The sequence below is a fragment of the Nomascus leucogenys genome, chromosome 12 (assembly GCF_006542625.1).
Source record: "Nomascus leucogenys isolate Asia chromosome 12, Asia_NLE_v1, whole genome shotgun sequence".
NCBI classification, from domain to species: Eukaryota; Metazoa; Chordata; class Mammalia; order Primates; family Hylobatidae; genus Nomascus; species Nomascus leucogenys.
Genome location: NC_044392.1, coordinates 45987680 through 46012708, shown reverse-complemented (window position 1 = coordinate 46012708; position 25029 = coordinate 45987680). Strand labels below are relative to the sequence as shown.

The 25029-nt window shown below is 51.1% G+C and overlaps 2 protein-coding genes across 4 annotated transcripts in view; one reads left to right on the top strand and one right to left on the bottom strand.

The window, feature by feature from the left end:
- Nucleotides 1-19177, bottom strand: part of GBA (glucosylceramidase beta) — a 28549-nt gene extending 9372 nt beyond the window's left edge. The window contains exons 1-12 of one of the 3 annotated variants that reach the window (XR_004032642.1): nucleotides 18909-19177; nucleotides 18453-18540; nucleotides 17709-17900; nucleotides 17438-17584; nucleotides 16351-16484; nucleotides 15968-16140; nucleotides 15159-15396; nucleotides 13598-13822; nucleotides 13034-13197; nucleotides 12548-12664; nucleotides 12250-12453; nucleotides 8632-11949 (exon numbers count right to left, since the gene is read on the bottom strand). Coding sequence is in view for 1 of the 3 variants with exons in the window: in XM_030824342.1 (XP_030680202.1) it covers nucleotides 12348-12453; nucleotides 12548-12664; nucleotides 13034-13197; nucleotides 13598-13822; nucleotides 15159-15396; nucleotides 15968-16140; nucleotides 16351-16484; nucleotides 17438-17584; nucleotides 17709-17900; nucleotides 18453-18540; nucleotides 18909-18935 (1611 nt within the window). In the remaining 2 variants the exon portion in view is untranslated. Of the gene's footprint in view, nucleotides 1-8631; nucleotides 12454-12547; nucleotides 12665-13033; nucleotides 13198-13597; nucleotides 13823-15158; nucleotides 15397-15967; nucleotides 16141-16350; nucleotides 16485-17437; nucleotides 17585-17708; nucleotides 17901-18452; nucleotides 18541-18908 lie in introns of those variants that run through there. The other 2 variants (XR_004032643.1, XM_030824342.1) reach the window with 2 other exon arrangements.
- On the top strand, nucleotides 10150-11808 carry LOC105740569 (metaxin-1-like). The gene is made up of 4 exons (XM_030824345.1): nucleotides 10150-10554; nucleotides 10681-10754; nucleotides 11222-11376; nucleotides 11469-11808. Exons 1-4 carry the CDS (start codon nucleotides 10171-10173, stop codon nucleotides 11681-11683), a joined length of 828 nt encoding a protein of 275 aa, XP_030680205.1. The 5' UTR covers nucleotides 10150-10170; the 3' UTR covers nucleotides 11684-11808.
- Nucleotides 19178-25029: the final 5852 nt, after the last annotated feature.

The following is a 25029-nucleotide window of genomic DNA, read 5'->3' as shown; positions in this document are numbered from 1 at the left end:
GCACTTTGGGAGGCCGAGGCGGGCAGATCATGAGGTCAGGAGATGGAGACCATCCTGGATAACACGGTGAAACCCTGTCTCTACCAAACCCCATCTCTATTAAAAATACAAAAAAATTAGCCGGGCATGGTGGCGGGTGCCTGTAATCCTAGCTACTTGGGAATCTGAGGCAGGAGAATTGTTTGAACCCGAGGTGGATGTTGCAGTGAGCCGAGATCGCACCACTGCACTCCAGCCTGAGTGACAGAGCAAGACTCTGTCTCAGAAAAACAAGCAAACAAAAAAAGACAGCTATATATCTAGGGAAGACATAAATATATGTGAAAAGCAGAAGTACAAAAATAGTTTGGCTGACCCAGCAGCAATTTTGATCCCATCCCAGCGAGACCTGTCCTGGAGTGTAGGTCTGGCTCAGATAGCAAACTCCAGCCCTTTCACACTGACAGGTATCATATCACAGGCTCCTAGGTCTTTAGGTCCCATGGAGAGTGCCCCTCCCAGTTCCACTGTTAGTTACTTCTATGGTCTGTGTTCAAGTCAAATAAAGACACTTGTTCATTCCATGCACAGCACAGAGTAGGTGCTCAAAAAAGTACTTATTATACAGATGAATGAATGAACAACTACTACCAGTTAACCTAGAATCTGTCCTTTCAGCTCTAGTTTTTAAATTTAATTTTATTTTAGAGACAGGGTCTTGGCACAATCACAATTCACTGCAGCTTTGACCTCTCAGGCTCAACTGGATCCTCCCACCTCAACCTCCATAGTAGCTGGGACTACAGGTACATGCCACCATGCCCAACTAATTTTTGAATTTTTTTTTTTAGAGATGGGGTCTTGCTGTGTTGCCCAGGCTGGTCTCGAATTCCTGAGGTCAAGCAATCCACCTGCCTCAGCCTCCCAAGGTGCTGGGATTATAGGCGTGAGCCATCACTCACCTCTAGTTTCTGGCCTGAGGGTATATTACTCTCTCGGACTACTGACACCAAAAATGATTTCACTCTTGGGTGGGACCTCTGCTGCCCCTTACCCACTAGGGTGTGGGTTTTTTTGGTTTGTTTTTGTCTTTTTTAAGACAGGGCCTCACACTGTCATCCAGGCTGGAATGCAATAGTGTGATCTGGCTCACTGCAGCCTCGACCACCTGGGCTCAAGGGATCCTCCCACCTTACCCTCCTGAGTAGCTGGTACGAGAAGTGCACACCACCACACCAAGCTAATTTTTTAACTTTTTATAGAAACACGTTGCCTAGACTGGTCTCGAACTCCTGAGCTCAAGCAATCCTCTTGCCTTGGTTTCCTAAAGAGCTGGAATTACAGGTGTGAGCCACTGAGTCTGACCTTAGGGTGTGGTTTTACCATTGGATTCATGTGATTTACCAATGCTTCAACAGTAACCACAGCATTCACTGTACAGCCCAGTGCAGATGGAAGGTCCTTGTACCTCATATGATCTCTTCCAATTTTTTGCAAGATAATAGTCAGTCTTTCATGAGTGCTTATTACATGCACTAGCCTGACAACTCTACATTAGAGATAAGAAAATTAAGACTTAGAGGCCAGGCGCAATGCCTCACGCCTGTAATCCCAACACTTTGGGAGGCCGAGGCAGGTGGATCACAAGGTCAGGAGACCAAGACCATCCTGGCTAACACGATGAAACCCCGTCTCTACTAAAAATACAAAAATTTAGTCAGGCATGGCGGTGTGCGCCTGTAGTCCCAGCTATTCGGGTGGCTGAAGCAGGAGGATGGCGTGAACCCGGGAGGCAGAGCTTGCAGTGAACCAAGATCGTGCCACTGTGCTCCAGCCTGGGTGACAGAGCGAGACTCCATCTCAAAAAAAAAAAAAAAAAAAAAGACAAAAGAAAAAAAAAAGAAAACTAAGACTTAGAGAAGTTAAATATGTGGCAGAGTGAAGCCTAAGCTCATATCTGTCCCAATCTAAATTCTAAGCAGCTCTGAGTCATCAGGTCACACAGACTGCTTCTCACATGCTTCAGGAATGCCTTTTCAGTCTTCCTTAAAGGTTGTAAACAGTTGCAAAGCAAATTTCATGGTTCCTGTTTCTTCAAAATCTCAAAGCTCTTCATTCAGCCAGGCATGGTCGCTGGAGCCTGTATATTCAACCACTTGAGAGGATGAGGATCTCTTGAGCCCAGGAGTTTGAGACGAACCTGGGCGATATAGTGAAAGCCCTGTCACCTAAAAAAATAAATAATACAACCAGCTCTTCATTTAGAGGCAAGCACAAAATAGGTGCTCAATGTTTGTTGAATGAATGAGTTGTTACCAACCATATCCCACTATTCAAAGTCCTGCTTGTCAGTGTTTCAGGGAGTGTTCTTGGCAAAGGAGTGGTGAACTTCAGGAAGAATGATGCTGACTCCGAACACAATTATTTATTTATTTATTTATTGAGACAGAGTCTCGCTCTGTAGCCCAGGCTGGAGTGCAATGACGTGATCTCCGCTCGCTGCAACCTCTGCCTCCCAGGTTCAAGCAATTCTCCTGCCTCAGCCTCCCAAGTAGCTGGGATTACAGGTGCCCACCACTACACCCAGAGAATGTTTTGTATTTTTAGTAGAGACAGGGTTTCGCCATGTTGGACAGGCTGGTCTCAAACACCTGACCTCAGGTGATCCACCCACCTCGGCCTCCCAAAGTGCTGAGATTACAGGCTTGAGCCAGTGTGCCCAGCCTGAACACAATTATTAAAGTCGAAGTGAGACCTAACAGAGGAACTTTGGTTGCGGCTACAGGAAATATGGATTCAAATACTGAACACCAGCTAGGCACAGTGGCTCATGCCTATAATCCTAGCACTTTGGGAGGCTAAGGTAGGAGGACAGCGGAGCCCAAGAGTTCGAGACAAACCTGGCCAACATGGTAAAACGAAAAAGTTAGCCAGGTGTGGTGGTGCACACCTGTAGTCTCAGCTGAGGTGGGAGGATCACTTGAGTTGAGGTAGTGGAGGCTGCAGTGAGCTGTGTTCCTGCCACAGCACTCCAGCCTGAGCAACAGAGCAAGACCCTGTCTCTAAATAAATAAATATAACAAAAATAAAACAAATACTGAGCCAGGTGTGGTGGCTCCTGCCTGTAATCTCAGCAGTTTGGGAGGCTGAGATGGGCAGATCACTTGAAGTCAGGAGTTCGAGACCAACCTGGACAACATGATGAACTCTCTACTAAAAATACAAAAATTTGCTGGGCCTGATGGTGCTAATCCCTGCTACTCAGGAGGCTGAGGCAGAATTGCTTGAACCTGGAAGGCGGAGGCTGCAATGAGCCAAGATCACACCCACTGCTCTGGGTTGCAGTGAGCCAAGATCACACCACCTGGGCGACAGAGCAAGACTGTATCTCCAAAAAAAAAAGAAAGAAAGAGAAAAGAAAAGAAAGAAAGAAAAAAAGAAAGAAAGAACGAAAGAGAAAGGAAGAAAGAAAGAGAAAGAAAGAAAAAATAAAAGCATTGAGAGTGCTGGAGCAGTGTGAGTGAGATGGATAGTGGTAAAAAGTGACCTTGGAGAAGGAAATTGGGAGGCCAGATTGTGTAGGGTTTTGGTGGCCATGGTAAGGAGTCTGAATTTTGTTCTAAGATGGAAATTCACTGTAGAGTTTGGTGCTGGGAAGTGACAAGATCACGTGTGTATTTTTAAGAGATCACTTTGGGTGCTGTGTAGAAATCAGACTGTAGGAGTCAAGTGTGGAGGGTGACCAGCATCCAATTACAGCCTGCCATGAACTTGCCAGGTTCTTCTTCCCTTCCTTCAGCACACACTACTCTTTCCCACCGCTTAGCCTAGTTAACACTTATTCTTTCAAAATTAGCCAGGATGTCACTTTCTCTAAGAGCAACCGCGCCCCCTGCCGCCTCCCCACCCCACACACCTCCTCTAACACAAACTCATAGCCCTCACATCTTCTTTGTCACTTTTTCTCCCCCTTTTTTTGAGACAAGATCTCGCTCTATTCCCCAGGCTAGTCTCGAACTCCTGGGCTCAAAAGATCCTCCCGCCTCAGCCACCCGAGTAGCTCCTTTGTCGCTCCTATCACTGTTGTGATTAATTGTACAAATGGCTTAATGGCATTTATAGCGCCCAGCTCATCAAAGGCAGTGGCCTGCCAATCGTCAGCCGGCAGGGTAGAGACCAGTCCAGTCCGTCCTGGCTCCCACGTGCAGCCCCAGTGCGCATCGCGACACCGGCGCTCGTTGCCGCGCTCCGTGAACGTTTGTCACATGTCCGAAGAATGCATGTATTATATAACTTTCTTCCCACTCCAGCCCTCAAAAAGCAAGTGGATACAAGGACTTGAAGATTTTATAATCTCTTCATTAGTAAAATTTGACCATCCTTACCACTAAAAATAATGATAATGATGAAAAAGTCTAAGTGCGAACGCCGGGAGGGAGAGCTAACAAAGGGCGAAATATTTATAATGCCTACCGTCGGCGAAGAGAAACAGCAGCCCCAATCGGAGGCAAAAGGAAATCCCACCGCAGCCTCCAAAGGCGCGTGGGCGGGACTGGAGACTGGGGCCCAGCGCACTAGGCGCGGAAGTCAAGATGCAGCCCCACCACCCGCAGCCGCGAGAAAAGCAGCCGTGGGGAGGCGGGGCGGGGCCTCACTCGGAAAAGAGACGGTCACTTATCCAGAGGCGGAACTCAGAGCCCCCCCACAAATATCATTGGTCCACTTGAAGACGGACAACTCCAAATACGCTTAGCCCACTTGGGGCGCAAGCGTATTTGGAAAGGGAGAGGGTGCCCGACGCGAGAACTACGCATGCGTCTCAGCGCTTTCCCGCCAGCACAATCTTAGCGGATGGGGGAGCGATTGAATTCCCACAGTGAGGCCCACCGAAGCTCAGAGGATTCCTAACCTTCCTCTTTAGAGAGCCTCAGGTTAGGGAACGTCCAGTGCCCAGAAGCTGCCCCATGGGAATCCCGTTGCCCACCGCCTCCTACCTAATGTTTCGTTCTGGCCTTGCCCCAGCCCTTCCTGAGGCTGGGTTGTTACGATGGTGAATTATTCAAGATCTCTTGCAGCCTGACGCCATCTCTGGGCAGTGCTCCTGCATCCTCCCTGTCTTCCTTGGGAGGGCACCACGTTGCTCCTACAAGCACAGGGTCCTGAAACTCTTTACAAGGCCCCACTCTGCCATGTTAGTATCTTAACGAGTGTTTGTTGAGGAAGCACTGTGTGTTAGACCCAGTGCAATGAGCAAGTCCCTGATCTTGTGACCTTACATTCTGTAGGACGACACAAACGTATAAACAAAAAATAATTTTAGATAGTGATACATGCTTAAAACATGGCTATGTGGCCAGGAGCAGTGGCTCACGCCTGTAAATCCAGCATTGTGGGAGGCTGAGGCAGGTGGATCACTTGAGGTCAAAGAGTTCGAGACCAGCCTGACTAACATGGCAAAACCCCGTCTCTACTGAAAATACAAAACTTAGCCAGGCGTGGTGGCAGACACCTATAATCCCAGCTACTCGGGAAGCTGAGGCAGGAGAATCGCTTGAACCCAGGAGATGGAAGGTTGCAGTGAGCCCAGATCACACCACTGCACTCCAGCCTGGGTGAGAGAGCGAGACTGTGTCTCAAAAAAAAAAAAGGCTATGTGATAGAATGACTGGGATGGGGATTAGGTCCTCACTGAAATGGTGAGAGTGGAGTTAAAACCTGAAATTAGATGACAGCACCAGATATATCTGGCCGAGGGTTTCGTGCTTGGAAAACAGCAGGTGCAAACATCCTTGTGCTGGGAGGAAATTTGGCTGGAACAGAAGGTGGGCCAGATTGTAGCTAACCATAGTCTCTGAGAGCTTGGAGATGATTCTAAATACAATGGAAAGCCATTAAATTGAGGCAGAGCCTTGATATGACGTGCTTTATCATCATTTTGCTGAGTGGAGAATGGATTGCTGGGAAAAGTGAAAGATTGATTCAGAGGTTGTGGAGAGAGGGTGGCTGGAACTAGGTAGCTGGGGAGGTGGTGGGACGTGGATGAATTCAGGATAGGATTGGTTGTGTTGGATATGAGAAAAGAAGTCGCCATGGTTCCTGGGCTTTGGGAATGTGCAAATGGGTAATGGAGGTGCCATTGAGATGGGAACAGTGGAAAAATAACAGGCACTGGGGTGGGAATCAAGAGCTCAGTTGTGTGGCCGGACGCAGTGACTCACGCCTGTAATTCCAGCACTTTGGGAGGCTGAGGCAGGCGGATCACCTGAGGTCAGGATTTGCAGACCAGCCTGGCCAATATGGCAACACCCTGTCTCTACTAAAAATACAAAAACATTATTAGCCGGGTAGCGGGGCCTATAATCCCATCTACTCAGGAGGCTGAGGCAGGAGAATCGCTTGAACCCTGGAGGCAGAGGTTGCAGTGAGCCAAGATCTCGCCGTTGCACTCCAGCCTCGGCAACAAGAGCAAAACTCTGCCTAAAAAAAAAAAAAAAGTTCAGTTAGTTTAGTTGTGGCCATGTTGAATCTGAAATACTCATTAGACATCCAACCAGATATGCTGAGTTGGATGGCGCTCATGAGAGGTCAAGGCTGGAGTTATGCATTAACACATAGAAAGATGGTACTTAAAGCCATGGACATTAGTAATAGGGCCACCTATAGAAAGAGTGGAAGTAGAAAAGAGGGCTTACACTGGGTGAGGTGGTTCACGCCTGTAATCCCAGCACTTTGGAAGGCCAAGGCGGGCACATCATTTGAGGTCAGGAGTTCGAGACCATCCTGGACAACATGGTGAAACCCCGTCTCTACTAAAAATACAAAAACTAGCCGGGTGCGGTGGCATGCACCTGTAGTCCCAGCTACTCAGGAGGCTGAGGCAGGAGAATCGCTTGAACCCAAGAGGCAGAGGTTGCAGTGAGCCAAGATTGCACCGTTACACTCCAACCTGGGTGACAGAGCAAGACTCCGTTTTAAAAAAAAAATGATGGCCAGGTGCAGTGGCTCATGCCTGTAATCCCAGCACTTTGGGAGGCTGAGGCAGGCAGATCACGAGGTCGGCAGATCACAAGGTCAGCAGATCAAGACCATCCTGGCTAACACGGTGAAAACGTGTCTCAACTGAAAATACAAAAAATTAGCCAGGCCGGGTGGCACGTGCCTGTACTCTAAGCTACTCGGGAGGCTGAGGCAGGAGAATCGCTTGAACCTGGGAGGCAGGGGTTGCAATGAGCCAAGATTGCACCATGCACTCCAGCCTGGTGACAGAGCAAGACTCTGTCTCAAAAAAATAAATAAATAAAATAAAATAAAAATGACGGCTGGGCGCAGTGGCTTACGCCTGTAAGCCCAGCATTTTGGGAGGCTGAGGTGGGCAGATCATGAGGTCAGGAGATCGAGACCATCCTGGCTAACACAGTGAAACCCTGTCTCTACTAAAAATACAGACAAGTAGCCAGGCATAGTGGCAGGCACCTGTAGTCCCAGCTACTCGGGAGGCTGAGGCAGGAGAATGGCGTGAACCTGGGAGGCGGAGCTTGCAGTGAGCCGAGATCGCGCAACTGCACTCCAGCCCGGGCAACAGAGCAAGACTCCGTCTCAAAAAAAAAAATTTTTTTTTAAAAAAGAAAAAAAACAGGCCAGGCGCGGTGGCTCACGCTTGTAATCCCAGCACTTTGGGAGGCCGAGGCGGGCGGATCACGAGGTCAGGAGATCGAGACCACGGTGAAACCCCGTCTCTACTAACAATACAAAAAACTAGCCGGGCGTGGTGGCGGGCGCCTGTAGTCCCAGCTACTCGGAGAGGCTGAGGCAGGAGAATGGCGCGAACCTGGGAGGCGGAGCTTGCAGTGAGCCGAGATCGCGCCACTGCACTCCAGCCTGGGCGACAGAGCGAGACTCCGTCTCAAAAAAAAAAAAAAAAAGAAAAAAAAAAAAAACGAAGAAGGCTTATGTGAGGGCCTTGGGGCCCTATACTGTTAACCAGTTCGGGAGAGGTGTAAAAGCTTGTAAAGGATAACCAGAGCACAAAGTAGAAGAGCAATGTCCTCAAAGGGAAAAATTCACAAGATGCTGATTATGGAGATTAATTGCTGCTTCAAGGTCAAGTGAGATGCAGGCAGAGAAATGGTCACTGGGTCTGACACCACTTTTGGTCACTCAAATTTTGGTTAGAGCAGTGGCTGGAGAAAGACGGGAAGGAGTCTGATGGGGGTGGGTGATAAGAGAATGGATGTTTAAGTGTGGAGGGAAGAAAAAGAAAACCTATTGCTATGAAAAGGAGTAGAGATACGGTCTATGGTTGGAAAGAGTGTCTTGAAAGATTCTTTTTTCTTAAAAGTTTCTTCTGCACCATATTGCACAAGATCAGCAACCCCTGGCAAAGCCCTTCAGGTACCCAGTATCCCACTGGGGGTGAGGAAGGGTGTGTACAAGAGGAGAAGCAGGAGATAGGCAGGAATGTGTTGCAACTACGTTTGGATAGGCAGCTAAGGGCCTGGTTGGTATACTTTTCTCTCAATATCAGGAACTCTGCCTGCCCTTTGGACCAGTCATGGAGAGGTCAACTCAGTACCACACAAGATCATCACCCACCTTCAAAAAGAGGTGGGTGATTTGGATAGAGGGGGCTGCCAGTGAGAGAAGTTCAGCCAATTCTGTACAATAAACATTTATTGAGCACCAGATATATGCCATGCTAGATGCAGGGACCCAGAGCATCAAGGAGCAATAGTCTGGTGGCAGAAACACACACAATGTTACTGTGATGTATTAAAGCAGTCAGCAAGAGATTTCATCCCCTCAGGGCACTGTGGGGATATCCAGAGGCACAGTACCTTCTGCCTGTCAGGCAGGGAGGGAGAGGAGCACAGGCTGAGGGAGAGTGGAAGACAGCAGTTGGCCTCTGATAGTGGGACTGGAGAAAGATTTCTAAGGACCACTTCCTGTTTTCAGGGACTAGTTTGGGCTAGATATGGGGCTCAGGATGGACAAGGCTTAGAGCCAGGTTGGAGAAGATGAAAGAGCATTACTAGAGGAGTGGGGAGGCCTGGGCTATGCTCTTTACTCTGCCATTGACTATGTGATCTTGGGCAGGCCACGTAACCTCTCAGGGCTGTGCACTCCCTTATTTGTAAAACTAGAGGGTTGGGTCAGCATGTTTTCCAAGGGTTCTTCTAGCATTGACGGTCAGGTTCCAAGAGGGAATACAGTGTCAGAAGTGGGACACTCTTCCTCATTTCTAATTTCCCAAAGGTTAAGGACCTGGGAATTGAGAGGCCTGGAAAGAGGATCCAGATAAAAGCCAAAGTTCCTGGCAAGGCCAGGGCCACTGCCCTGATTGCTTAGGTGTGAACAGAGCTTTTCCAGTTTCCAAAGTATTCTAAATTATTTCCTAACACAGGGGCATTGAGAGAAAGAGATTCTTACCCCCATTCCACAGGGGAGAAACTGAGGCTCAGGGAGATTTAAGGATCATGCTGAAGAGGTTATCTGGGGACAAAGCTTACTCAGGATGTGGAGGGGGATGCTGAGGAACAGGGACTGGAGCCTGGGAAGGTAGGGCAGGCTGAGACCTGGGGGTATGGGTGGAATGTGTATGTGGTAGTGGTGTTTGGGCCATGGAATGAAGTGAAAGAAATAGCCAAGAGCTGGCACTGAGGGAACAAGCTGGGGGGCCCTGGGCGTGGGTTCCCTGGATCCAGGGAGTGTGAGGATGGCTTTCCCTGGTTCCTGAGGCATGGACGGAGTCCTAGCCTGCATCTGAGCTCCGCTGTGCTAGCTTTGTGGTGTCTGGGTTGGGGAAGTTACTATTAGAAAGTTGCCATCAGCAGGCATTGTTCCAGCTTTCCATGGAAATTCTGGGAGCTGCTCCTAGTTTGCGGCCCGACCTTTCTTCCTTCTTCTCAGTGGGCCCAGGACCTTGACGGCCAGCGGGCTCCAAGGCCCAGGCTTTCTCCCAACAGCAACAGGCTATTGGCTGGGCCCAGGCAAGGGGGCCTTGGCAGGAAAAGTTCCTTGCTGTACCTCCACTATACCCAGAGGCCAGTGAGGGGGGTACCAGACAGGACTCCTTCCTCCCTGGTGAAGTGCCCCTGCAGCTCCCCAGTGTCCACCCCATGGATATTTCATCCACAGAAGTACAATGCTGATTATGATCTGTCAGCTCGGCAAGGGGCAGACACCCTGGCCTTCATGTCTCTCCTGGAGGAGAAGTTCATCCCGGTGCTGGTGAGTGTGCCCAGACCTCCCAGCATCCATGGCCAGCAGGGGAGGGGTCGGGCACACACAGACCCACACAGAGACTCAGGACAGCATGGGGGTCAGAAGCCCACCTTGAATCAGACAGGTTCACTGGCTCAGACCTGCCTGTTTCTTCCTGCCTACCCAATCCAGGTACATACTTTTTGGATAGACACCAAGAACTATGTGGAAGTGACCCGGAAGTGGTATGCAGAGGCTATGCTCTTTCCCCTCAACTTCTTCCTGCCTGGCCGCATGCAGCGACAGTACATGGAACGGTTACAGCTGCTGACTGGGGAGCACAGGCCTGAGGACGAGGAAGAGCTGGAGAAGGAGGTAGCTCTGAGAGCGGGGGCTATTGTATGAGATGAGCCCCAAGGATGCTGGCCAGGAATGGGAGTGCTTAGGTGGGGAGGTAGCACTGTTCCCGCAGCTGCAAGCCTACCTGTGTCACCCCTACAGCTGTACCGAGAGGCTCGGGAGTGTCTGACCCTGCTCTCTCAGTGCCTGGGTTCTCAGAAGTTCTTTGGAGATGCGTGAGTCTGACTCCAAGTGGGTAATGGGTGGCTTGGAAGAAGATACAGGTTCAGATGGAGCAGCTGGAGCTGGGGCTGGGGCTGGGGTGGGCTCAGGCTCTGGATAGGAGGTCCCTGAGACAGATACTGGCCCCAGTGACAGTGTGACTGTGTTTGGGGCCAGAGCCTTCTCAGAGGTACAAAAGGGTAGGGTGGGAGGGCAGCCAGGCACAGGAGGGACCTGAAGAGCTGTGGGGCACTGAATGTGCCCTTTATGCAGCCCGGGGATAGAGCCCTATTCAGGGCCAGGCTGGTGCCACCTGGGGATCTCTCCCCATACCAGGTCTAGAACTGTGTGCCCTGTCCTTCCCTGGTGGCCGCCTGCTGCCGAGAGCCCACCTCCCAGGGCTGACTCTTCCTGCAGCTCCATCTTTACCCCTTCTGCCCCAGTGGTTCTCCTCCATTCCACCCTTCTCTCTCTGCTCCAGCCCTGCCTCCTTGGACGCTTTCATCTTTAGCTACTTGGCCCTGCCGCTGCAGGCAAAGCTGCCCAGTGGGAAGCTGCAGGTCCACCTGCGGGGGCTGCACAACCTCTGTGCCTATTGTACCAACATTCTCAGTCTCTACTTCCCCTGGGATGGAGGTAAGGGGCAGATGGGAGGGGCAGCCCTGGGGAGAGTGGGCAGGGATCCAAGAACTAGTTCTCCTAACACACCTTCCTTCCTTGACCCTCAGCTGAGGTACCACCACAACGCCAGACACCAGCAGGCCCAGAGACTGAGGAGGAGCCATACCGGCGCCAGAACCAGATCCTATCTGTGCTGGCAGGACTGGCAGCCATGGTGGGCTACGCCTTGCTCAGCGGCATTGTCTCCATCCAGCGGGCAACGCCTGCTCGGGCCCCAGGCACCCGGACCCTGGGCATGGCTGAGGAGGATGAAGAGGAATGATTTGTCCTCACACTCCCAAGACTGGTTTTTCTACTCTTGTGCATTCCAGAGGCCCCCGTGCCTCCTCCTTGTTGGTACAGCTGGACACGGGGTGCTGCCCCCCAGAATAAAGCCACTCACACTGACTGGGTACAAACATTTTCTCCTTTAAGAGCTGCCATTTTTCCTGGCTGATGCCACAGGAACCATCTGGGTGCCTGGGCACACCCACTGCTGCCTTAAGGCTTCCGCCCTGATGCTGACAGTGCTGCTCCACGGGGTCAGTTCTGCATCTCCAGGAAAGACAAACAGTCTCCAGTTTTGGGCCCAGCTTTCCTAGTCTCTTCTTTTCCTTACCCCCACCCCTCATCTTGTGTTTGTACAGACAGTGAGCTCACCCTAGGCCTGGGCCCAGGCCCAGTTTCCAAAGCAAGCAGCACACAGCGCACATTCACATAAGCATGGGGGCTGGGGGGACACTGGGGATTACTGATCTTTTTCTAGGGGCCTCCAGCCCCTGGCACCACCTAGAGGGGAAAGTGAGTCACCCAAACCACTGCCCTGGGCTTATGTCGCTGTAAGCTCACCCTGGCCCTGCTGTGCCCTCTTTAGCCACAGACAGCGTGTGAGCTCTGTCCCTTCAATGCCCAGGCTGAGCCCAGTGCCTCCTTGAGTATCTGCTCCATCACTGGCGACGCCACAGGTAGGTGTGAATGGAGTAGCCAGGTGAGATGGTCTCCAGGAATCCCACAGCAGGATCCTTGATGGTAAGAGGCACATCCTTAGAGGAGCTAGGGAGCAGGGAGGAGAAGCTGAGAGTGTGATCCTGCCAAGGCCCCCGACCCTGTCTTCAGCCCACTTTCCAGACCTCACCATTGCCCTCACCGGTTTAGCACGACTACAACAGCAGAGCCATCGGGATGCATCAGTGCCACTGTGTCCAGGTCATTCTTCTGACTGGCAACCAGCCCCACTCTCTGGGAGCCCTCAGGAATGAACTTGCTGAATGTGGGAACAGATGGTCAGAGTCCCTCGGGATACCTCCCATGAAGCCCTCATCTAAGAAGTCACCCACCCACATACCCACCCCATAACTCCTGCAGAAGCTCTGCCCTGGCTCTCTAGGCCTGGAGCCATGCTGCTGGGCACTGACCCTGCTTTTCTGCATCGCAGTCCAGCTTCAGGCATTGGGGTTGTCTGTTGCTACCTAGTCACTTCCTGCCTCCATGGTGCAAAAGGGGATGGGTGTGCCTCTCCCGAGGTTCCACCCTAAACACCTTCCTGTTCCCTCATGGTGTAGAGTGATGTAAGCCATCCGATGTAGGAGATGATAGGCCTGGTATGGAATGGGGGTGCCCGCCCTCCACTTACCTGAAATGGCCAAGGTGGTAGAACATGGGCTGTTTGTAAAACGTGTCCTTGGTGATGTCTACAATGATGGGACTGTCGACAAAGTTACGCACCCAATTGGGTCCTCCTTCAGGGTTCAGGGCAAGGTTCCAGTCGGTCCAGCCAACCACATGGTACAGGAGGTTCTAGGGTAAGGACAAAGGCAAAGAGACAAAGGCTCAACACTGGGGGTCCCCAGAGAGTGTAGGTAAGGGTCACATGAGGGAGAGGCGGCTGTGGGTAGCTCAGCCCTGTGAGGGGCACATTCCTTAGTAGCTAAGGAGTTGGGGGTGTGAAGATCCAGGCATCTCAAGGGGAGCTGAGAAGTCTGAGGCAGCTGCAAGTGCCTCAGTAGTTGCAAAAGGGGCAATGAGGTGTGCAGACCTGTGAAGGAAAGGCAAGACAGGGAATCATGGTTCCCCAGAGTTGCCCAAAAGGGCAGGCTAGCTGGGGAAAGCTGGACAGGAAGGGCTTCTGTGAGTCTTTGGTGAGACTAGTAAGGGGTCTGCAGTCTGCTTTGCAGGAAGGGAGACTGGGGTGGCTTACCGTGATGATGCTGTGGCTGTACTGCATCCCTCGATCCCAGGAGCCTAGCCGCACACTCTGCTCCCAGAACTTGGAGCCTACACAGGCCTCTGAGGCAAAGAGCATGGTGTTGGGGAACAGGCGGTGTGTTTCCCCTAGGGTGGCTTTGGCTGGAGCCAGAAAGTCCAGGTACCAATGTACAGCAATGCCATGAACATACTTAGCTGCTTCTGGGTCTGTCAGTACCTGCAAAGGAAGAGCAACTGACCCTGGACTTTGCACACAGGCTTCTGGAACTTCTAGTTCCTGTTGTAGGAATCCTGGAGTTGGGTGATGGGAAGAATGCAACTAGAGAGGTTTGGGGAGATTTTTTGTTTTTGAGACAGGATGTGACTGTCACTCAGGCTGGAGTACAGTGGCGCAATCACGGCTCACTGCAGCCTTGACTTCCTAGGGTCAATTGATCCTCCCACATTAGCCTCCTGAGTAGCTGGGACTACACAGGTGCCACACCCAGCTAATTTGTGTGTGTATGTGTGTGTGTATTTCACCATGTTTCCCAGGCTGGTCTTGAACTTCTTAGGTTCAAGTGATCCACCTACCTTGGCCTCCCAAAGTACTGGGATTACAGACATGAGCCACCACTCCCAGCCTCGATAGTTTTTTTTTTGTTTTGTTTTGTTTTGAGATGGAGTCTCGCTCAGCCGCCCAGGCTGGAGTGCAGTGGCGCGATCTCGGCTCACTGCAACCACCATCTCCCGGGTTCAACTGATTCCCCCTTCTCAGCCTCCCGAGTAGCTGGGATTACAGACATCATGCACAGATAATTTTTTTTTGTATTTTAGTAGACACAGGGTTTCAACATGTTGGCCAGGCTGGTCTTAAACTCCTGACCTCAGGTGATCCACCCGCCTCGGCCTCCCAAAGTGCTGGGTTTGCATGAGTGAGCCACCTCGCCCAGCCCATAGAAAGGTTTAAAGTGACAACTGTGGGATCCATTGCACCCTGGAGGTCCAGGGGAATGGTGCTCTAGTAATCCATAGTTGGGTAGAGAAATCGCTCTAAGTTTGGGAGCCAGTGATTTGGATGCTGGATTTAGAGGAGCTAGGGAGCAGGGAGGAGAAGCTGAGAGTGTGATCCTGCCAGTGCTGCTCCACGGGCTCAGTTCTGCATCTCCAGGAAAGACAAACAGTCCCCAGTTTTGGGCCCAGCTTTCCTAGTCTCTTCTTTTCCTTACCCCCACCCCTCATCTTGTGTTTGTACAGACAGTGAGCTCACCCTAGGCCTGGGCCCAGGCCCAGTTTCCAAAGCAAGCAGCACACAGCGCACATTCACATAAGCATGGGGGCTGGGGGGACACTGGGGCTTACTGATCTTTTTCTAGGGGCCTCCAGCCCCTGGCACCACCTAGAGGGGAAAGTGAGTCACCCAAACCACTGCCCCTGGGCTTATGTCTCTGTAAGCTCACTCTGGCCCTGCTGTGCCCTCTTTAGCCACAGACAGCGTGTGAGCTCTGTCCCTTTAATGCCCAGGCCGAGCCCAGTGCCTCCTCACTGGAGCACCATGGAGGTCCAGGCCTTACCACCTTTGCCCAATGGGGCAGCAGCAAGCGTTGGTCATCCAGCACGAGTAGGCGGACATTGTGGTGAGTACTGTTGGCGAGGGTAGGACCTAGGTCACGGGCAATGAAGTCTCGCTGATGTTCAGGAGTGAAGCCCAGGCACTGGAAGGGGTATCCACTCAACAGCCCAGCAGAAGGCTCATTTTCAGCTGTCACTGCCCAGAACTGTAACTTGTGCTCAGCATAGGCATCCAGGAATCTGGCAAGAGAAAAGTCATGAGTGATCCAGCCAAGAAGGTGGAGCAGACCAGCTGGGTGTGTTGGCTCACACCTGTAATCCCAGCACTTTGGGAAGCCGAGGCAGGTGGATCACTTGAGGTCAGGAGTTCGAGAACAGCCTGGCCAACCTGGGGAAACCCCATCTCTATAAAAATAGAAAAATTAGCTGGGCATGGTGTCAGGCACCTGTAATCCCAGCTACTTGGAAGGCTGAGGCAGGAGAATTTCTTGAACTTGGGAGGCAGAGGTTACAGTGAGTGAAGATGTCGCCACAGCACTCCAGCCTGGGTGACAGAGACAGAGCCTCCTTCTCAAAAAAAAAAAAAAAAAAAAGAAGAAGAAAAAGAAAAGAAAGTGGGCCAGACCGAGAGAACAGGAAGCCTGATGGAGTGGGCAAGACTGACACGCCCAAGTCTGAAAGGCCCAGAAGGTAGAAAGGTGAGCTGAGGACAGGCAGATCTGGAAGTGGAACCAGGTTGAGGGTTGGGACACAGATCAGCATGGCTAAATGGGAGGCCAGTCCTGATCCCACATCCTTGCTGATCCCTTACTTCACAAAGTATCTGGCCCAGGTCTGGTGGTAGATGTCTCCGGGCTGTCCCTTGAGTGACCCCTTCCCATTCACCGCTCCATTGGTCTTGAGCCAAGTGGGTGATGTCCAGGGGCTGGCAAGGAGTGAAATGGGACGCTGGGCCAACTGCAGGGCTCGGTGAATCAGGGGTATCTAGAAACAAAGGTAGTGAAAAGAGAAGCACCCAGATTTGGAACACATACTAGCCCAACCAGTGCATCCGGTTCAGCCATCACCCCCCACCCTCCCACCCCCGGGACAAAACAGCAGGGGACAAAATGTCTCCACAAGCAGACCTACCCTACAGCTTCTCAACCCCCAGACATCAGGGCCATCAGGGCCTGAAAAAGCTAGAATGCCTACCTTGAGCTTGGTATCTTCCTCTGGGAGGCTGAAGTTGTGCAACTGGAAATCATCAGGGGTGTCTGCATAGGTGTAGGTGCGGATGGAGAAGTCACAGCTGGCCATGGGTACCCGGATGATGTTATATCCGATTCCTATAGAAAAGGATGATCAAGATATGGTAGTCTGAGTTAATAGGAGAGTATGGGACTCTGCTTATCACTTGCCAGTCTTAATAGTGTCTGAGTCAGGGCCAAAGGGAACTTGGGCTCCTGGGTTGGAACCTGTGGAGGCTGGCACCTGGGTGAAGCACAGGCCTTTCTGAGCCTGAGTCCATAGCAGTTAGCAGATGATAGGTGGGGAAATCTTATTTCACAGGGCATTAAAACAGGAACCAAATGTCAGGGATGGGCAGAAGTCAAGGTCCAAAGAAAGGGCAAAGAAAAGTGTTGGTGGCTCACGCCCGTAATCCCAGCACTTTGGGAGGCCGAGGTGGGCAGATCACGAGGTCAGGAGTTCGCGATCATCCTGGCCAACATAGTGAAACCCCGTCTCTACTAAAAATACAAAAAATTAGCTGGGCATGGTGGCAGGCACCTGTAATCCCAGGTACTTGGGAGGCTGAGACAGGAGAATCACTTGAACCTGGGAGGTGGGGGTTGCAGTGAGCTGAGATTGTTCCACTGCACTCCAGCCTGGGTGACAGTGTGAGACTCTGTCTCCAAAAAAAAGAAAAAAGAAAAGTGTTGGCTGGGCTTGGTGGCTCACACCTGTAATCCCAGCACTTTGGGAGGCCAAGGCAGGTATATCATTTGAGGTCAGGAGTTTAAGACTAGCCTGGTCAACATGATGAAAGCCTGTCTCTATTAAAAATACAAAAATTAGCCAGGTGGTAGTGACACACGCCTGTAATTCCAGCTACTCAGGAGGCTGAGGCAGGAGAATCACTATAGCCTGGGAGGCAGAGGTTGCTGTGAGTGAAGATCACACCACTGCACTCCTGTGTCGGCGACAGAGTGAGATTCTGTCTCAAAAAAATTTAAAAAAAAAAGAAAAGAAAAACGAAAAGTGTCAATGGCTCATGTCATCTTGTCCCCTTCCTCCTCACCTTCTTCAGAGAAGTACGATTTAAGTAGCAAATTTTGGGCAGGGGGTGACAGGGCAAGGATGTTGAGAGCAGCAGCATCTGTCATGGCCCCTCCAAATCCCTTCACTTTCTGGAACTTCTGTTCTGGCTGCAGGGTCAGTAGCAGGCCTGAGGACATCCACAGGGAATAAGGGTATCAGTACCCAGGGGGGAAACTCCATGGTGATCACTGACACCGTTTACCTCTAGGAGGACCCAGCCTGGCCCAGGGGGTGAGGGGTATAATGGTTACCTGTGCCCGTGTGATTAGCCTGGATGGTCCCCGTACTCAGCTCCATCCGACGCCCACTGCGTGTACTCTCATAGCGGCTGAAGGTACCAAGGGCAGGAAAGGTCGGGGGGTCAAGGGAGTCACAGTATGTGGCATTGCAGACACAGACCACCGAGCTGTAGCCGAAGCTTTTAGGGATGCAGGGGCGGGCACCTGGGAGGGACAGAGTACAAGCAGAGGTGAGGTCTGATGAAGACATGGAGAATGGACACATCCGCTAGGAGAGACTGAACACATTTTCAAAATTCCTCACCCCTTGGCCGGGCGCAGGGGCTCACACCTGTAATCCTAGCACTTCAGGAGGCCGAAGTGGGCGGATCACCTGAGGTCAGGAGTTCGAGACCTGCCTTGCCAGCATGGTGAAACCCCGTCTCTACTAAAAATATAAAAATTAGCTGGGCGTAGTGGTGGCCGCCTGTAATCCCAGCTACTTGGGAGGCTGAAGCAAGAGAATCGCTTAAATCTGGGAGGCAGAGGTTGGAATAAGCCAAGATTGCACCACTGCACTCCAGCCCAGGCAACAGAGTAAGACCTTTCTCAAAAGAAAAAAAACAAAATCCTCACCCCAAAGTTGGTCTCAGTCACTCAATAGGATTTATTGAGCACCTACCAAAAGTCTACCACCAGCTTACTGGAAGGCTACCAAAGGACTATGAGGCAGAAGGGAGCCTCTGTGCTACCTCCCCACTGCCTTGACTCACTCACCTGATGCCCACGACACTGCCTGAAGTAGAAGCAATCCTGTGAGGCTGCCAGCCATGATGCTTACTGTACCTGAAGGCTTGGGACATTCCTGAGGACAGAATGAGGAGTGGCTGAAAAGCAAGCCCCTCTCCACCCCTCAACTACTCTCCCGGGCAGGGCTTAGCTGCCTTTGGGTGCCTATGGCCTAGTCTCCCACATTCATTAGGACAAGGCCCACAGACACCTGGGTGCAGCTCTCCCTGCAACCCTTCTGATGACAACTCTCTGCCCACCCCAAATCAGGATGCTCCCCTTCACTCTTCCCACCCATTTCGACTTCGACCCCTCCCTCCATCTGTGCCTTGCTCAAAGAGCCATGATGGCCCTGGATTCAAAGAGAGTCTGTCATTCATTGAATTCCAGTGCTAGGATTCCAGAAGCACTGTGACAATGCTGATTGGGAGCTCTCTCTCTTACCTCTCTGGAAGGACTTGAAAACTCCATCACCTCAGGGTCACTAGATGAGGAGAAGAGCACAGGGGTTCCAGAGTCTCTGAAGGATAGAGGATCCACTAAACAAAAACAAGGATGCAGGTACCTGCCTTAGCTATAGGCACTAGGTTAGCCCTGCAAGTAATTCCGGCTTCCTGACGTGGATGGGTCATGTGATGACTGGGAGTGTCACATGACACAGGAAGTGAGGCAATTGCAGCCATATTTCTAAAGGGCAATTGGCTTCCTCCTATCTGTTACAGATTATATGCCCTATAAAACTCTGGAGGGCATGTATGGGTGACAACTTTAGGAAGAGCCTAGAACACAGATTTGCGTGGAGAATGCGGTAGAGGCTCCTAAATCCCAGAGGATGGGAACCACAGCAGGCACACTGCTTTTTTGATAGAAATGTCAAAAAGGTACAAATAAAGCTGCTAATATAATAAAAAAAAAAAAACTGCACTGTGCAAAATACTGACACTACCGAGATGTTTAAGACACAGTCTTTGCCCTATAGAGGTGCGTGAGGCATGGAAGTCAGACACACATATATTTACAGATAAAGACAGAAACGGTAACAGGTGTGCATGGAGAGCTCTCTGAGATGAGGAGGACCATTCGTGGGTGGGGAATTATCCAGGATGGCTTCACAGAGGAAAAAGTGAGGGGGCTTATTAGCCAGTGAAGTGCAGGGCACAAGGAGGGTGGGACACTGGCAGTGGGATGACAGGACTGGAGAGAGGGAGTGGTCCGTGCGGCTCCTCTGCAGCGTCCCTTGTTTCATCATCAGATACAGATAGTAATAACTGTTCTTCCTTCCTCACAGGACAGGGAGGTTTGTAAAGTCGTTCAGAAACCAGAAAGTGTTTTACAAAGCCATATCCTCAGTGGACACAAAGAGGAAGTTGTCCGTGGTGTGGCCTCATGAACCACATCAAATGAGATTTAGTGGGAGTGGCACAGTCATGACCTGACTAACCACAGCTCTCAGCCCATTTCCTTGCCTGGAAAATGGAGGCAATGCCACAACCTTAAAGGGTGGTTACTGCTGTCGGTCAGGTAATCGCAGTGCCTGACCACTTGGTGGGCACCTGGGAACTACTTGTCTGTTGTTTGTATTTTTTTGTTGTTGTTTTTTGAGACAGAGTCTCACTCTGTTGCCCAGGCTCACTGCAACCTCTGCCTCCTGGGTTCGAGTGATTCTCCTGCCTCAGCCTCCCAAGTAGCTGGGATTACAGGTGCCCTCCAACATGCTCGGCTAATTTTTTTATTTTTAGTAGAGATGCAGTTTCGCTATGTTGGCCAGGCTGGTCTGGAACTCTGGACCTCAGGTGATCTGCCTGCCTTGGTATCCGAAAGTGCTGGGATTACAGGCATGAGCCACTGCGCTGGACCCCAGCCATCTTTTTTGTTCTTTAAATGATCTCAGTGAAGTCTTTCTAGATACACTCCAAGCAAAATTGATCATTTCTTCTTCTAGGTTCCTCCAGTGATTTTTTTTTTTTTTTTGGTTTTGAGACAGAGTCTTGCCCTGTTGCCCAGGCTGGAGTGCAGTGTGATCTCGGCTCACTGCAACCTCCACTTCCCTGATTCAAGCAATTGCCCTGCCTCAGCCTCCTGAGTAGCTGGGATTACAGGAGCCCACCATCATGCCTAGCTAATTTTTGTATTTTTAGTAGAGATAGGGTTTCACCATGTTGGCCAGGCTGGTCTCGAACCCCTGACCTCAAGTGATCCACCAGCCTCAGCCTCCCAAGGTGCTGGGATTATAACGTGAGCCACCACACCCAGTCTCTCCAGTAATTAAGTACAGTCTCAGTGAGATGGCAAGGTTGGAATCCTGGCTACACCATTTACTGGCTGTTTGACCTTCAATAAATCAATCACTCTAAGCCTCTGTTTCATCTATAAAAGGGGAGTGATAACTCCTACCTCATAGAGTTGTTGTGAGGTTTGAGTGTGATAATGTGTTTCTAGTACACTGCTTGACACTAAACATTGCAACATGTTAGGCCTCTGTTCCTGGAAGGAATGTCTTACTCATTCTAAATATCCTTGTAGACAGCCTGGCACAGGGGTAGCTATCAAGTTGTAGAATTGAACTAGTTGCTTCACTATGTCAGTATCCACTCCTTCCAGACTTCTCACTTTTCAAGGAAACGTTGCACAGGATTTGTTCTGGGTAGGGCAGGTAATATCTAGTACCTTACTTCCCTCAAGTTCATTCATCTCACAGATATTTCCTGAGCACATTCTACATTTGCCTCTCCTGCTCTATGGAGTTTAGAAGTCCAACCATCTCCATTTCCCCTCTGCATAGTGAGCCTCTTCTTTTCTGGCCAGGTACTGAGCAATTTTTTGTTTGTTTGTTTGAGACAGGGTCTCCATATGTTGCCCTGGATGGAGTGTAGTGGCTTGATTTTGGCTCAGTGCAACCTCTGCCTCTCGGACTCAAGCAATCCACCCACCTCAGCCTCCAGAATAGCTGGGACTACAGGCGCACACCACCACACCTGGCTAATTTCTGTATTTTTTGTAGAGACAGGGTCTTACTGTGTTGGGCAGGTTGGTCTCAAACTCCTAAACTCAAAGGATCCTCCCACCTTGGCTTTGCAAAGTGCTAGGATTACAGGGTGAGGCACCGTGCCCAGTCCGCTTTTCTTTTCTGGTTTTTGTTTTTTTTTTTTGAGATGGAGTATCTCTCTGTCGCCCAGGCTGGAGTGCAGTGGCACGATCTCAGCTCACTGGAAGCTCCACCTCCTGGGTTCAAGCAGTTCTCCTGCCTCAGCCTCCCAAGTAGCTGGGACTACAGGCGCCCGCCACCACAGCCGGCTCGTTTTTTCTATTTTCAGTAGAGACGGGGTTTCACCGTGTTAGCCAGGATAGTCTAGATCTCCTGATTTCGTGATCTGCCCTCCTCGGCCTCCCAAAGTGCTGGGATTACAGGATTACAGGTGTGAGCCACGGTGCCCGGACTTTTTTTTTTTTTTTTGAGACAGAGTTTCGCTCTTGTTGCCCAGGCTGGAGGGCAATGGCATGATCTCGGCTCACTGTAACCTCTGCCTCCAGGTTCAAGCAATTCTCCTACTCAGCCTCCCGAGTAGCTAGGATTACAAGCATGTGCCACCAGGCCCAGCTAATTTTGTATTTTTAGTAGAGATGGGGTTTCTCCATGTTGGTCTGGCTGGTCTCGAACTCCTGACCTTAGATGATCTGCCCGCCTTGGCCTCCCAAAGTGCTGGGATTACAGGCGTGAGCCACTGCACCTGGCCTTTTCTTCTTCTTTTCTTTTTTTTTGAGATGGAGTTTTGTTCTTGTTGCCCAGGCTGGAGTGTAGTGGCATGATCTTGGCTCGCTGCAACCTCTGCCTCCCAGGTTCAAGTGATTCTCTGGCCTCAGACTCCCGAGCAGCTGGGATTACAGGTGCTCGCCACCATGCCCAGCTAATTTTTATGTTTTTAGTAGAGACGGGGTTTCACCATGTTGGCCAGGCTGGTCTCGAACTCCTGACCTCGTCATCCACCTGCCTCGGCCTCCCAAAGTGCTGGGATTACAGGCATGTGTCACCGCGCCCAGCCTCAAGACAATATTTTCTATTTAAGCTTCCTTCTAAATGTTTGGGATTTTAAAATTTTTCTTTCTTTTAGAGACAGGGTCTCACTCTGTCACCCAGGCTGGAGTGAAGTGCTGCAATTAGGGTTCACTGCAGCCTCGATCTCCTGGACTCGAGTGATCCTGCCACCTCAGCCTCCTGAAAAGCTGGGACTCCAGGTGTGTGCTCATTTTTGTAGAGACAAATGGCTGTCTTTAATTTTTTAATTGTTTTTAATTGTTGACCTGTCAGCAGGAAGTAAAGATGGGATCTTCCTGTGTTGTACAGGCTAGTCTCGAACTCCTGGGCTCAAGCAATCCTCCCATCTCGGCCTCCCAAAGTGCTGGGATTACATGCTTGAGCCACAGTGCCCAGGCATTTTTTTTTTTTTTTTTTTTTTTTTTTTTTTTTTTTGAGACAGAGTCTCACTCTGTCGCCCAGGCTGGAGTGCAGTGGCGTGATCTCAGCTCACTGCAAGCTTTACCTCCCGGGTTCACACCATTCTCTTGCCTCAGCCTCCCGAGTAGCTGGGACTACAGGCGCCCGCCACTGCGCCTGGCTAATTTTTTGTATTTTTTAGTAGAGACGGGGTTTCACCGTGGTCTCAATCTCCTGACCTCGTAATCCGCCCGCCTCGGCCTCCCAAAGTGATTACAGGAGTGAACCACCACGCCCAGCCTAAAGTGATCTTTTAAAAATACACATCTGGGCCAAGCGCAGTGGCACATGCCTGTAATCCCAGCACTTTGGGAGGCTGAGGCAAGTGGATCACCTGCGGTCAGAAGTTCGAGACAAGTCTGGTCAATATGGTGAAACCCTGTCTCTACCAAAAATACAAAAATTAGCCGGGCATGGTATGGTGGTGCGTGTCTTTAATCCCAGCTATTTGGGAGGCTGAGGCAGGAGAATCACTTAAACCCGGGAAGTGGAAGTTGCAGTGAGCCGAGATCACAGCGCCACTGCACTCCAGCCTGGGCGACAGAGACTCTGTCTCAAAATAAATAAGTAAATAAAATCAGACGGTAGAAGGCGAGTGTAGAGGGATACCAGCATCCAATTACAGCCTGCCATGGACTTGCCAGGTTTTTCATCCCTTCCTTAGCACGCTCCACTCTTCCCCACCATTTAGCCTAGTTAACACTTTCAGAATTCAGCCCAGATGTAACTTTCTCTAAGAACCTCGCCCCAAGTAGCCTCAACTCCACATCTCCTGTAACACAAACTCATAGCCCTCACATCTTTGTCACTACCACCCCCCCACCCAACGCCTTTTTTGAGACAGTGTCTTGCTCTATCGCCCAGGCTGGTCTCGAACTCTTGGCCTCAAGCGATCCTCCCGACTTGGCCTCCCGAGTAGCTCCTTTGTCGCTCTTATCACTGTTGTGATTAATTGTACAAATGGCTTAATGGCAGTTATAGCGCCCAGTTCATCAAAAACAATGGCCTGTTTTCGTCAGCGGGCAGGGTAGGGTAGGGACCAGTCCATCCTGGCACCCATCTGCAGCTCCAGTGCGAATCCCAACCCCGGCGCTCGTCGCCGGGCTCCGTGAATGTTTGTCACATGTCTGAAGAATGTATGAATTATATAACCTTCTTCCCACTCCACCCATCAAAAAGCAAGTGGATATAAGGTCTTGAAGATTTTATAATCTCTTCTTCATTAGTAAAATCTGACCATCCTTACCGTTAAAAATAATAATGATGGTTGGCCGGGCGCGGTGGCTTACGCCTATAATCACAGCTGTTTGGGAGACCGAGGCGGGCGGATCACGAGGTCAGGAACTGGAGACCAGCCTGACTAACATGGTGAAACCCCGTCTCTACTAAAAGATACAAAAAATTAGCCGTGCGTGGTGGCGGGTGCCTGTAATCCCACGTACTTGGGAGGCTGAGGTAGGAGAATCACTTGAAGCCGGGAGGCGGAGGTTGCAGTGAGCCAAGAAGGCGCCATTACACTCCAGCCTGGGCGACAGGGTGAGACTCTGTCAAAAAAATAAATACATGCTCCCTTCCCTTCCCTTCCCCTCCCTTCCCTTCCCTTCCCTTCCCTCCCTTCCCTTCCCTTCCCTTCCCTCCCCTCCCCTCCCTCCCCTCCCCTCCCTTCCCTTCCTTTGTTTTCTTTTCTTTTTTTCTTTTCTTTTCTTTTCCCTCTGTGGCCCAGGCTGCAATCTACTCAGCTCGCTGCTGCCCGCTCCGCGGACTGCCTGGGACTGCCGCCGCACGCCACCGCTGCCTGCTTTTTCTCGTTTGGCTGCAGGCGCGCGGTCGCCATGTTGGCCACGCTGCTCGCCAGCTCCTCACGCCGAGTGCTCTGCCCGCCTCAGCCTCCCGAGCCCCTGCCCGGCCACCGCCCCGTCTGGGACGTGGGGAGCGCCTCTGCCCGGCCGCACCGTCCGGGAAGAAGTGAGGAGAGCCTCTGCCCGGCCGCCCCGTCTGGGAAGAGGTGAGGGTACCTCTGCCCGGCCGCCCCGTCTGGGAAGTGAGGAGCCCTCTGCCCGGCCGCCCGTCTGG

Coding starts and splice junctions, on each gene's coding strand:
- LOC105740569 (XM_030824345.1), top strand. CDS start 10,171: ATGTCTCTCCTGGAGGAGAAGTTCATCCCGGTGCTGGTGAGTGTGCCC. Junction 10,555..10,680: donor AGGAAGAGCTGGAGAAGGAG/GTAGCTCTGAGA, acceptor TCACCCCTACAG/CTGTACCGAGAGGCTCGGGA. Junction 11,377..11,468: donor CTACTTCCCCTGGGATGGAG/GTAAGGGGCAGA, acceptor CTTGACCCTCAG/CTGAGGTACCACCACAACGC.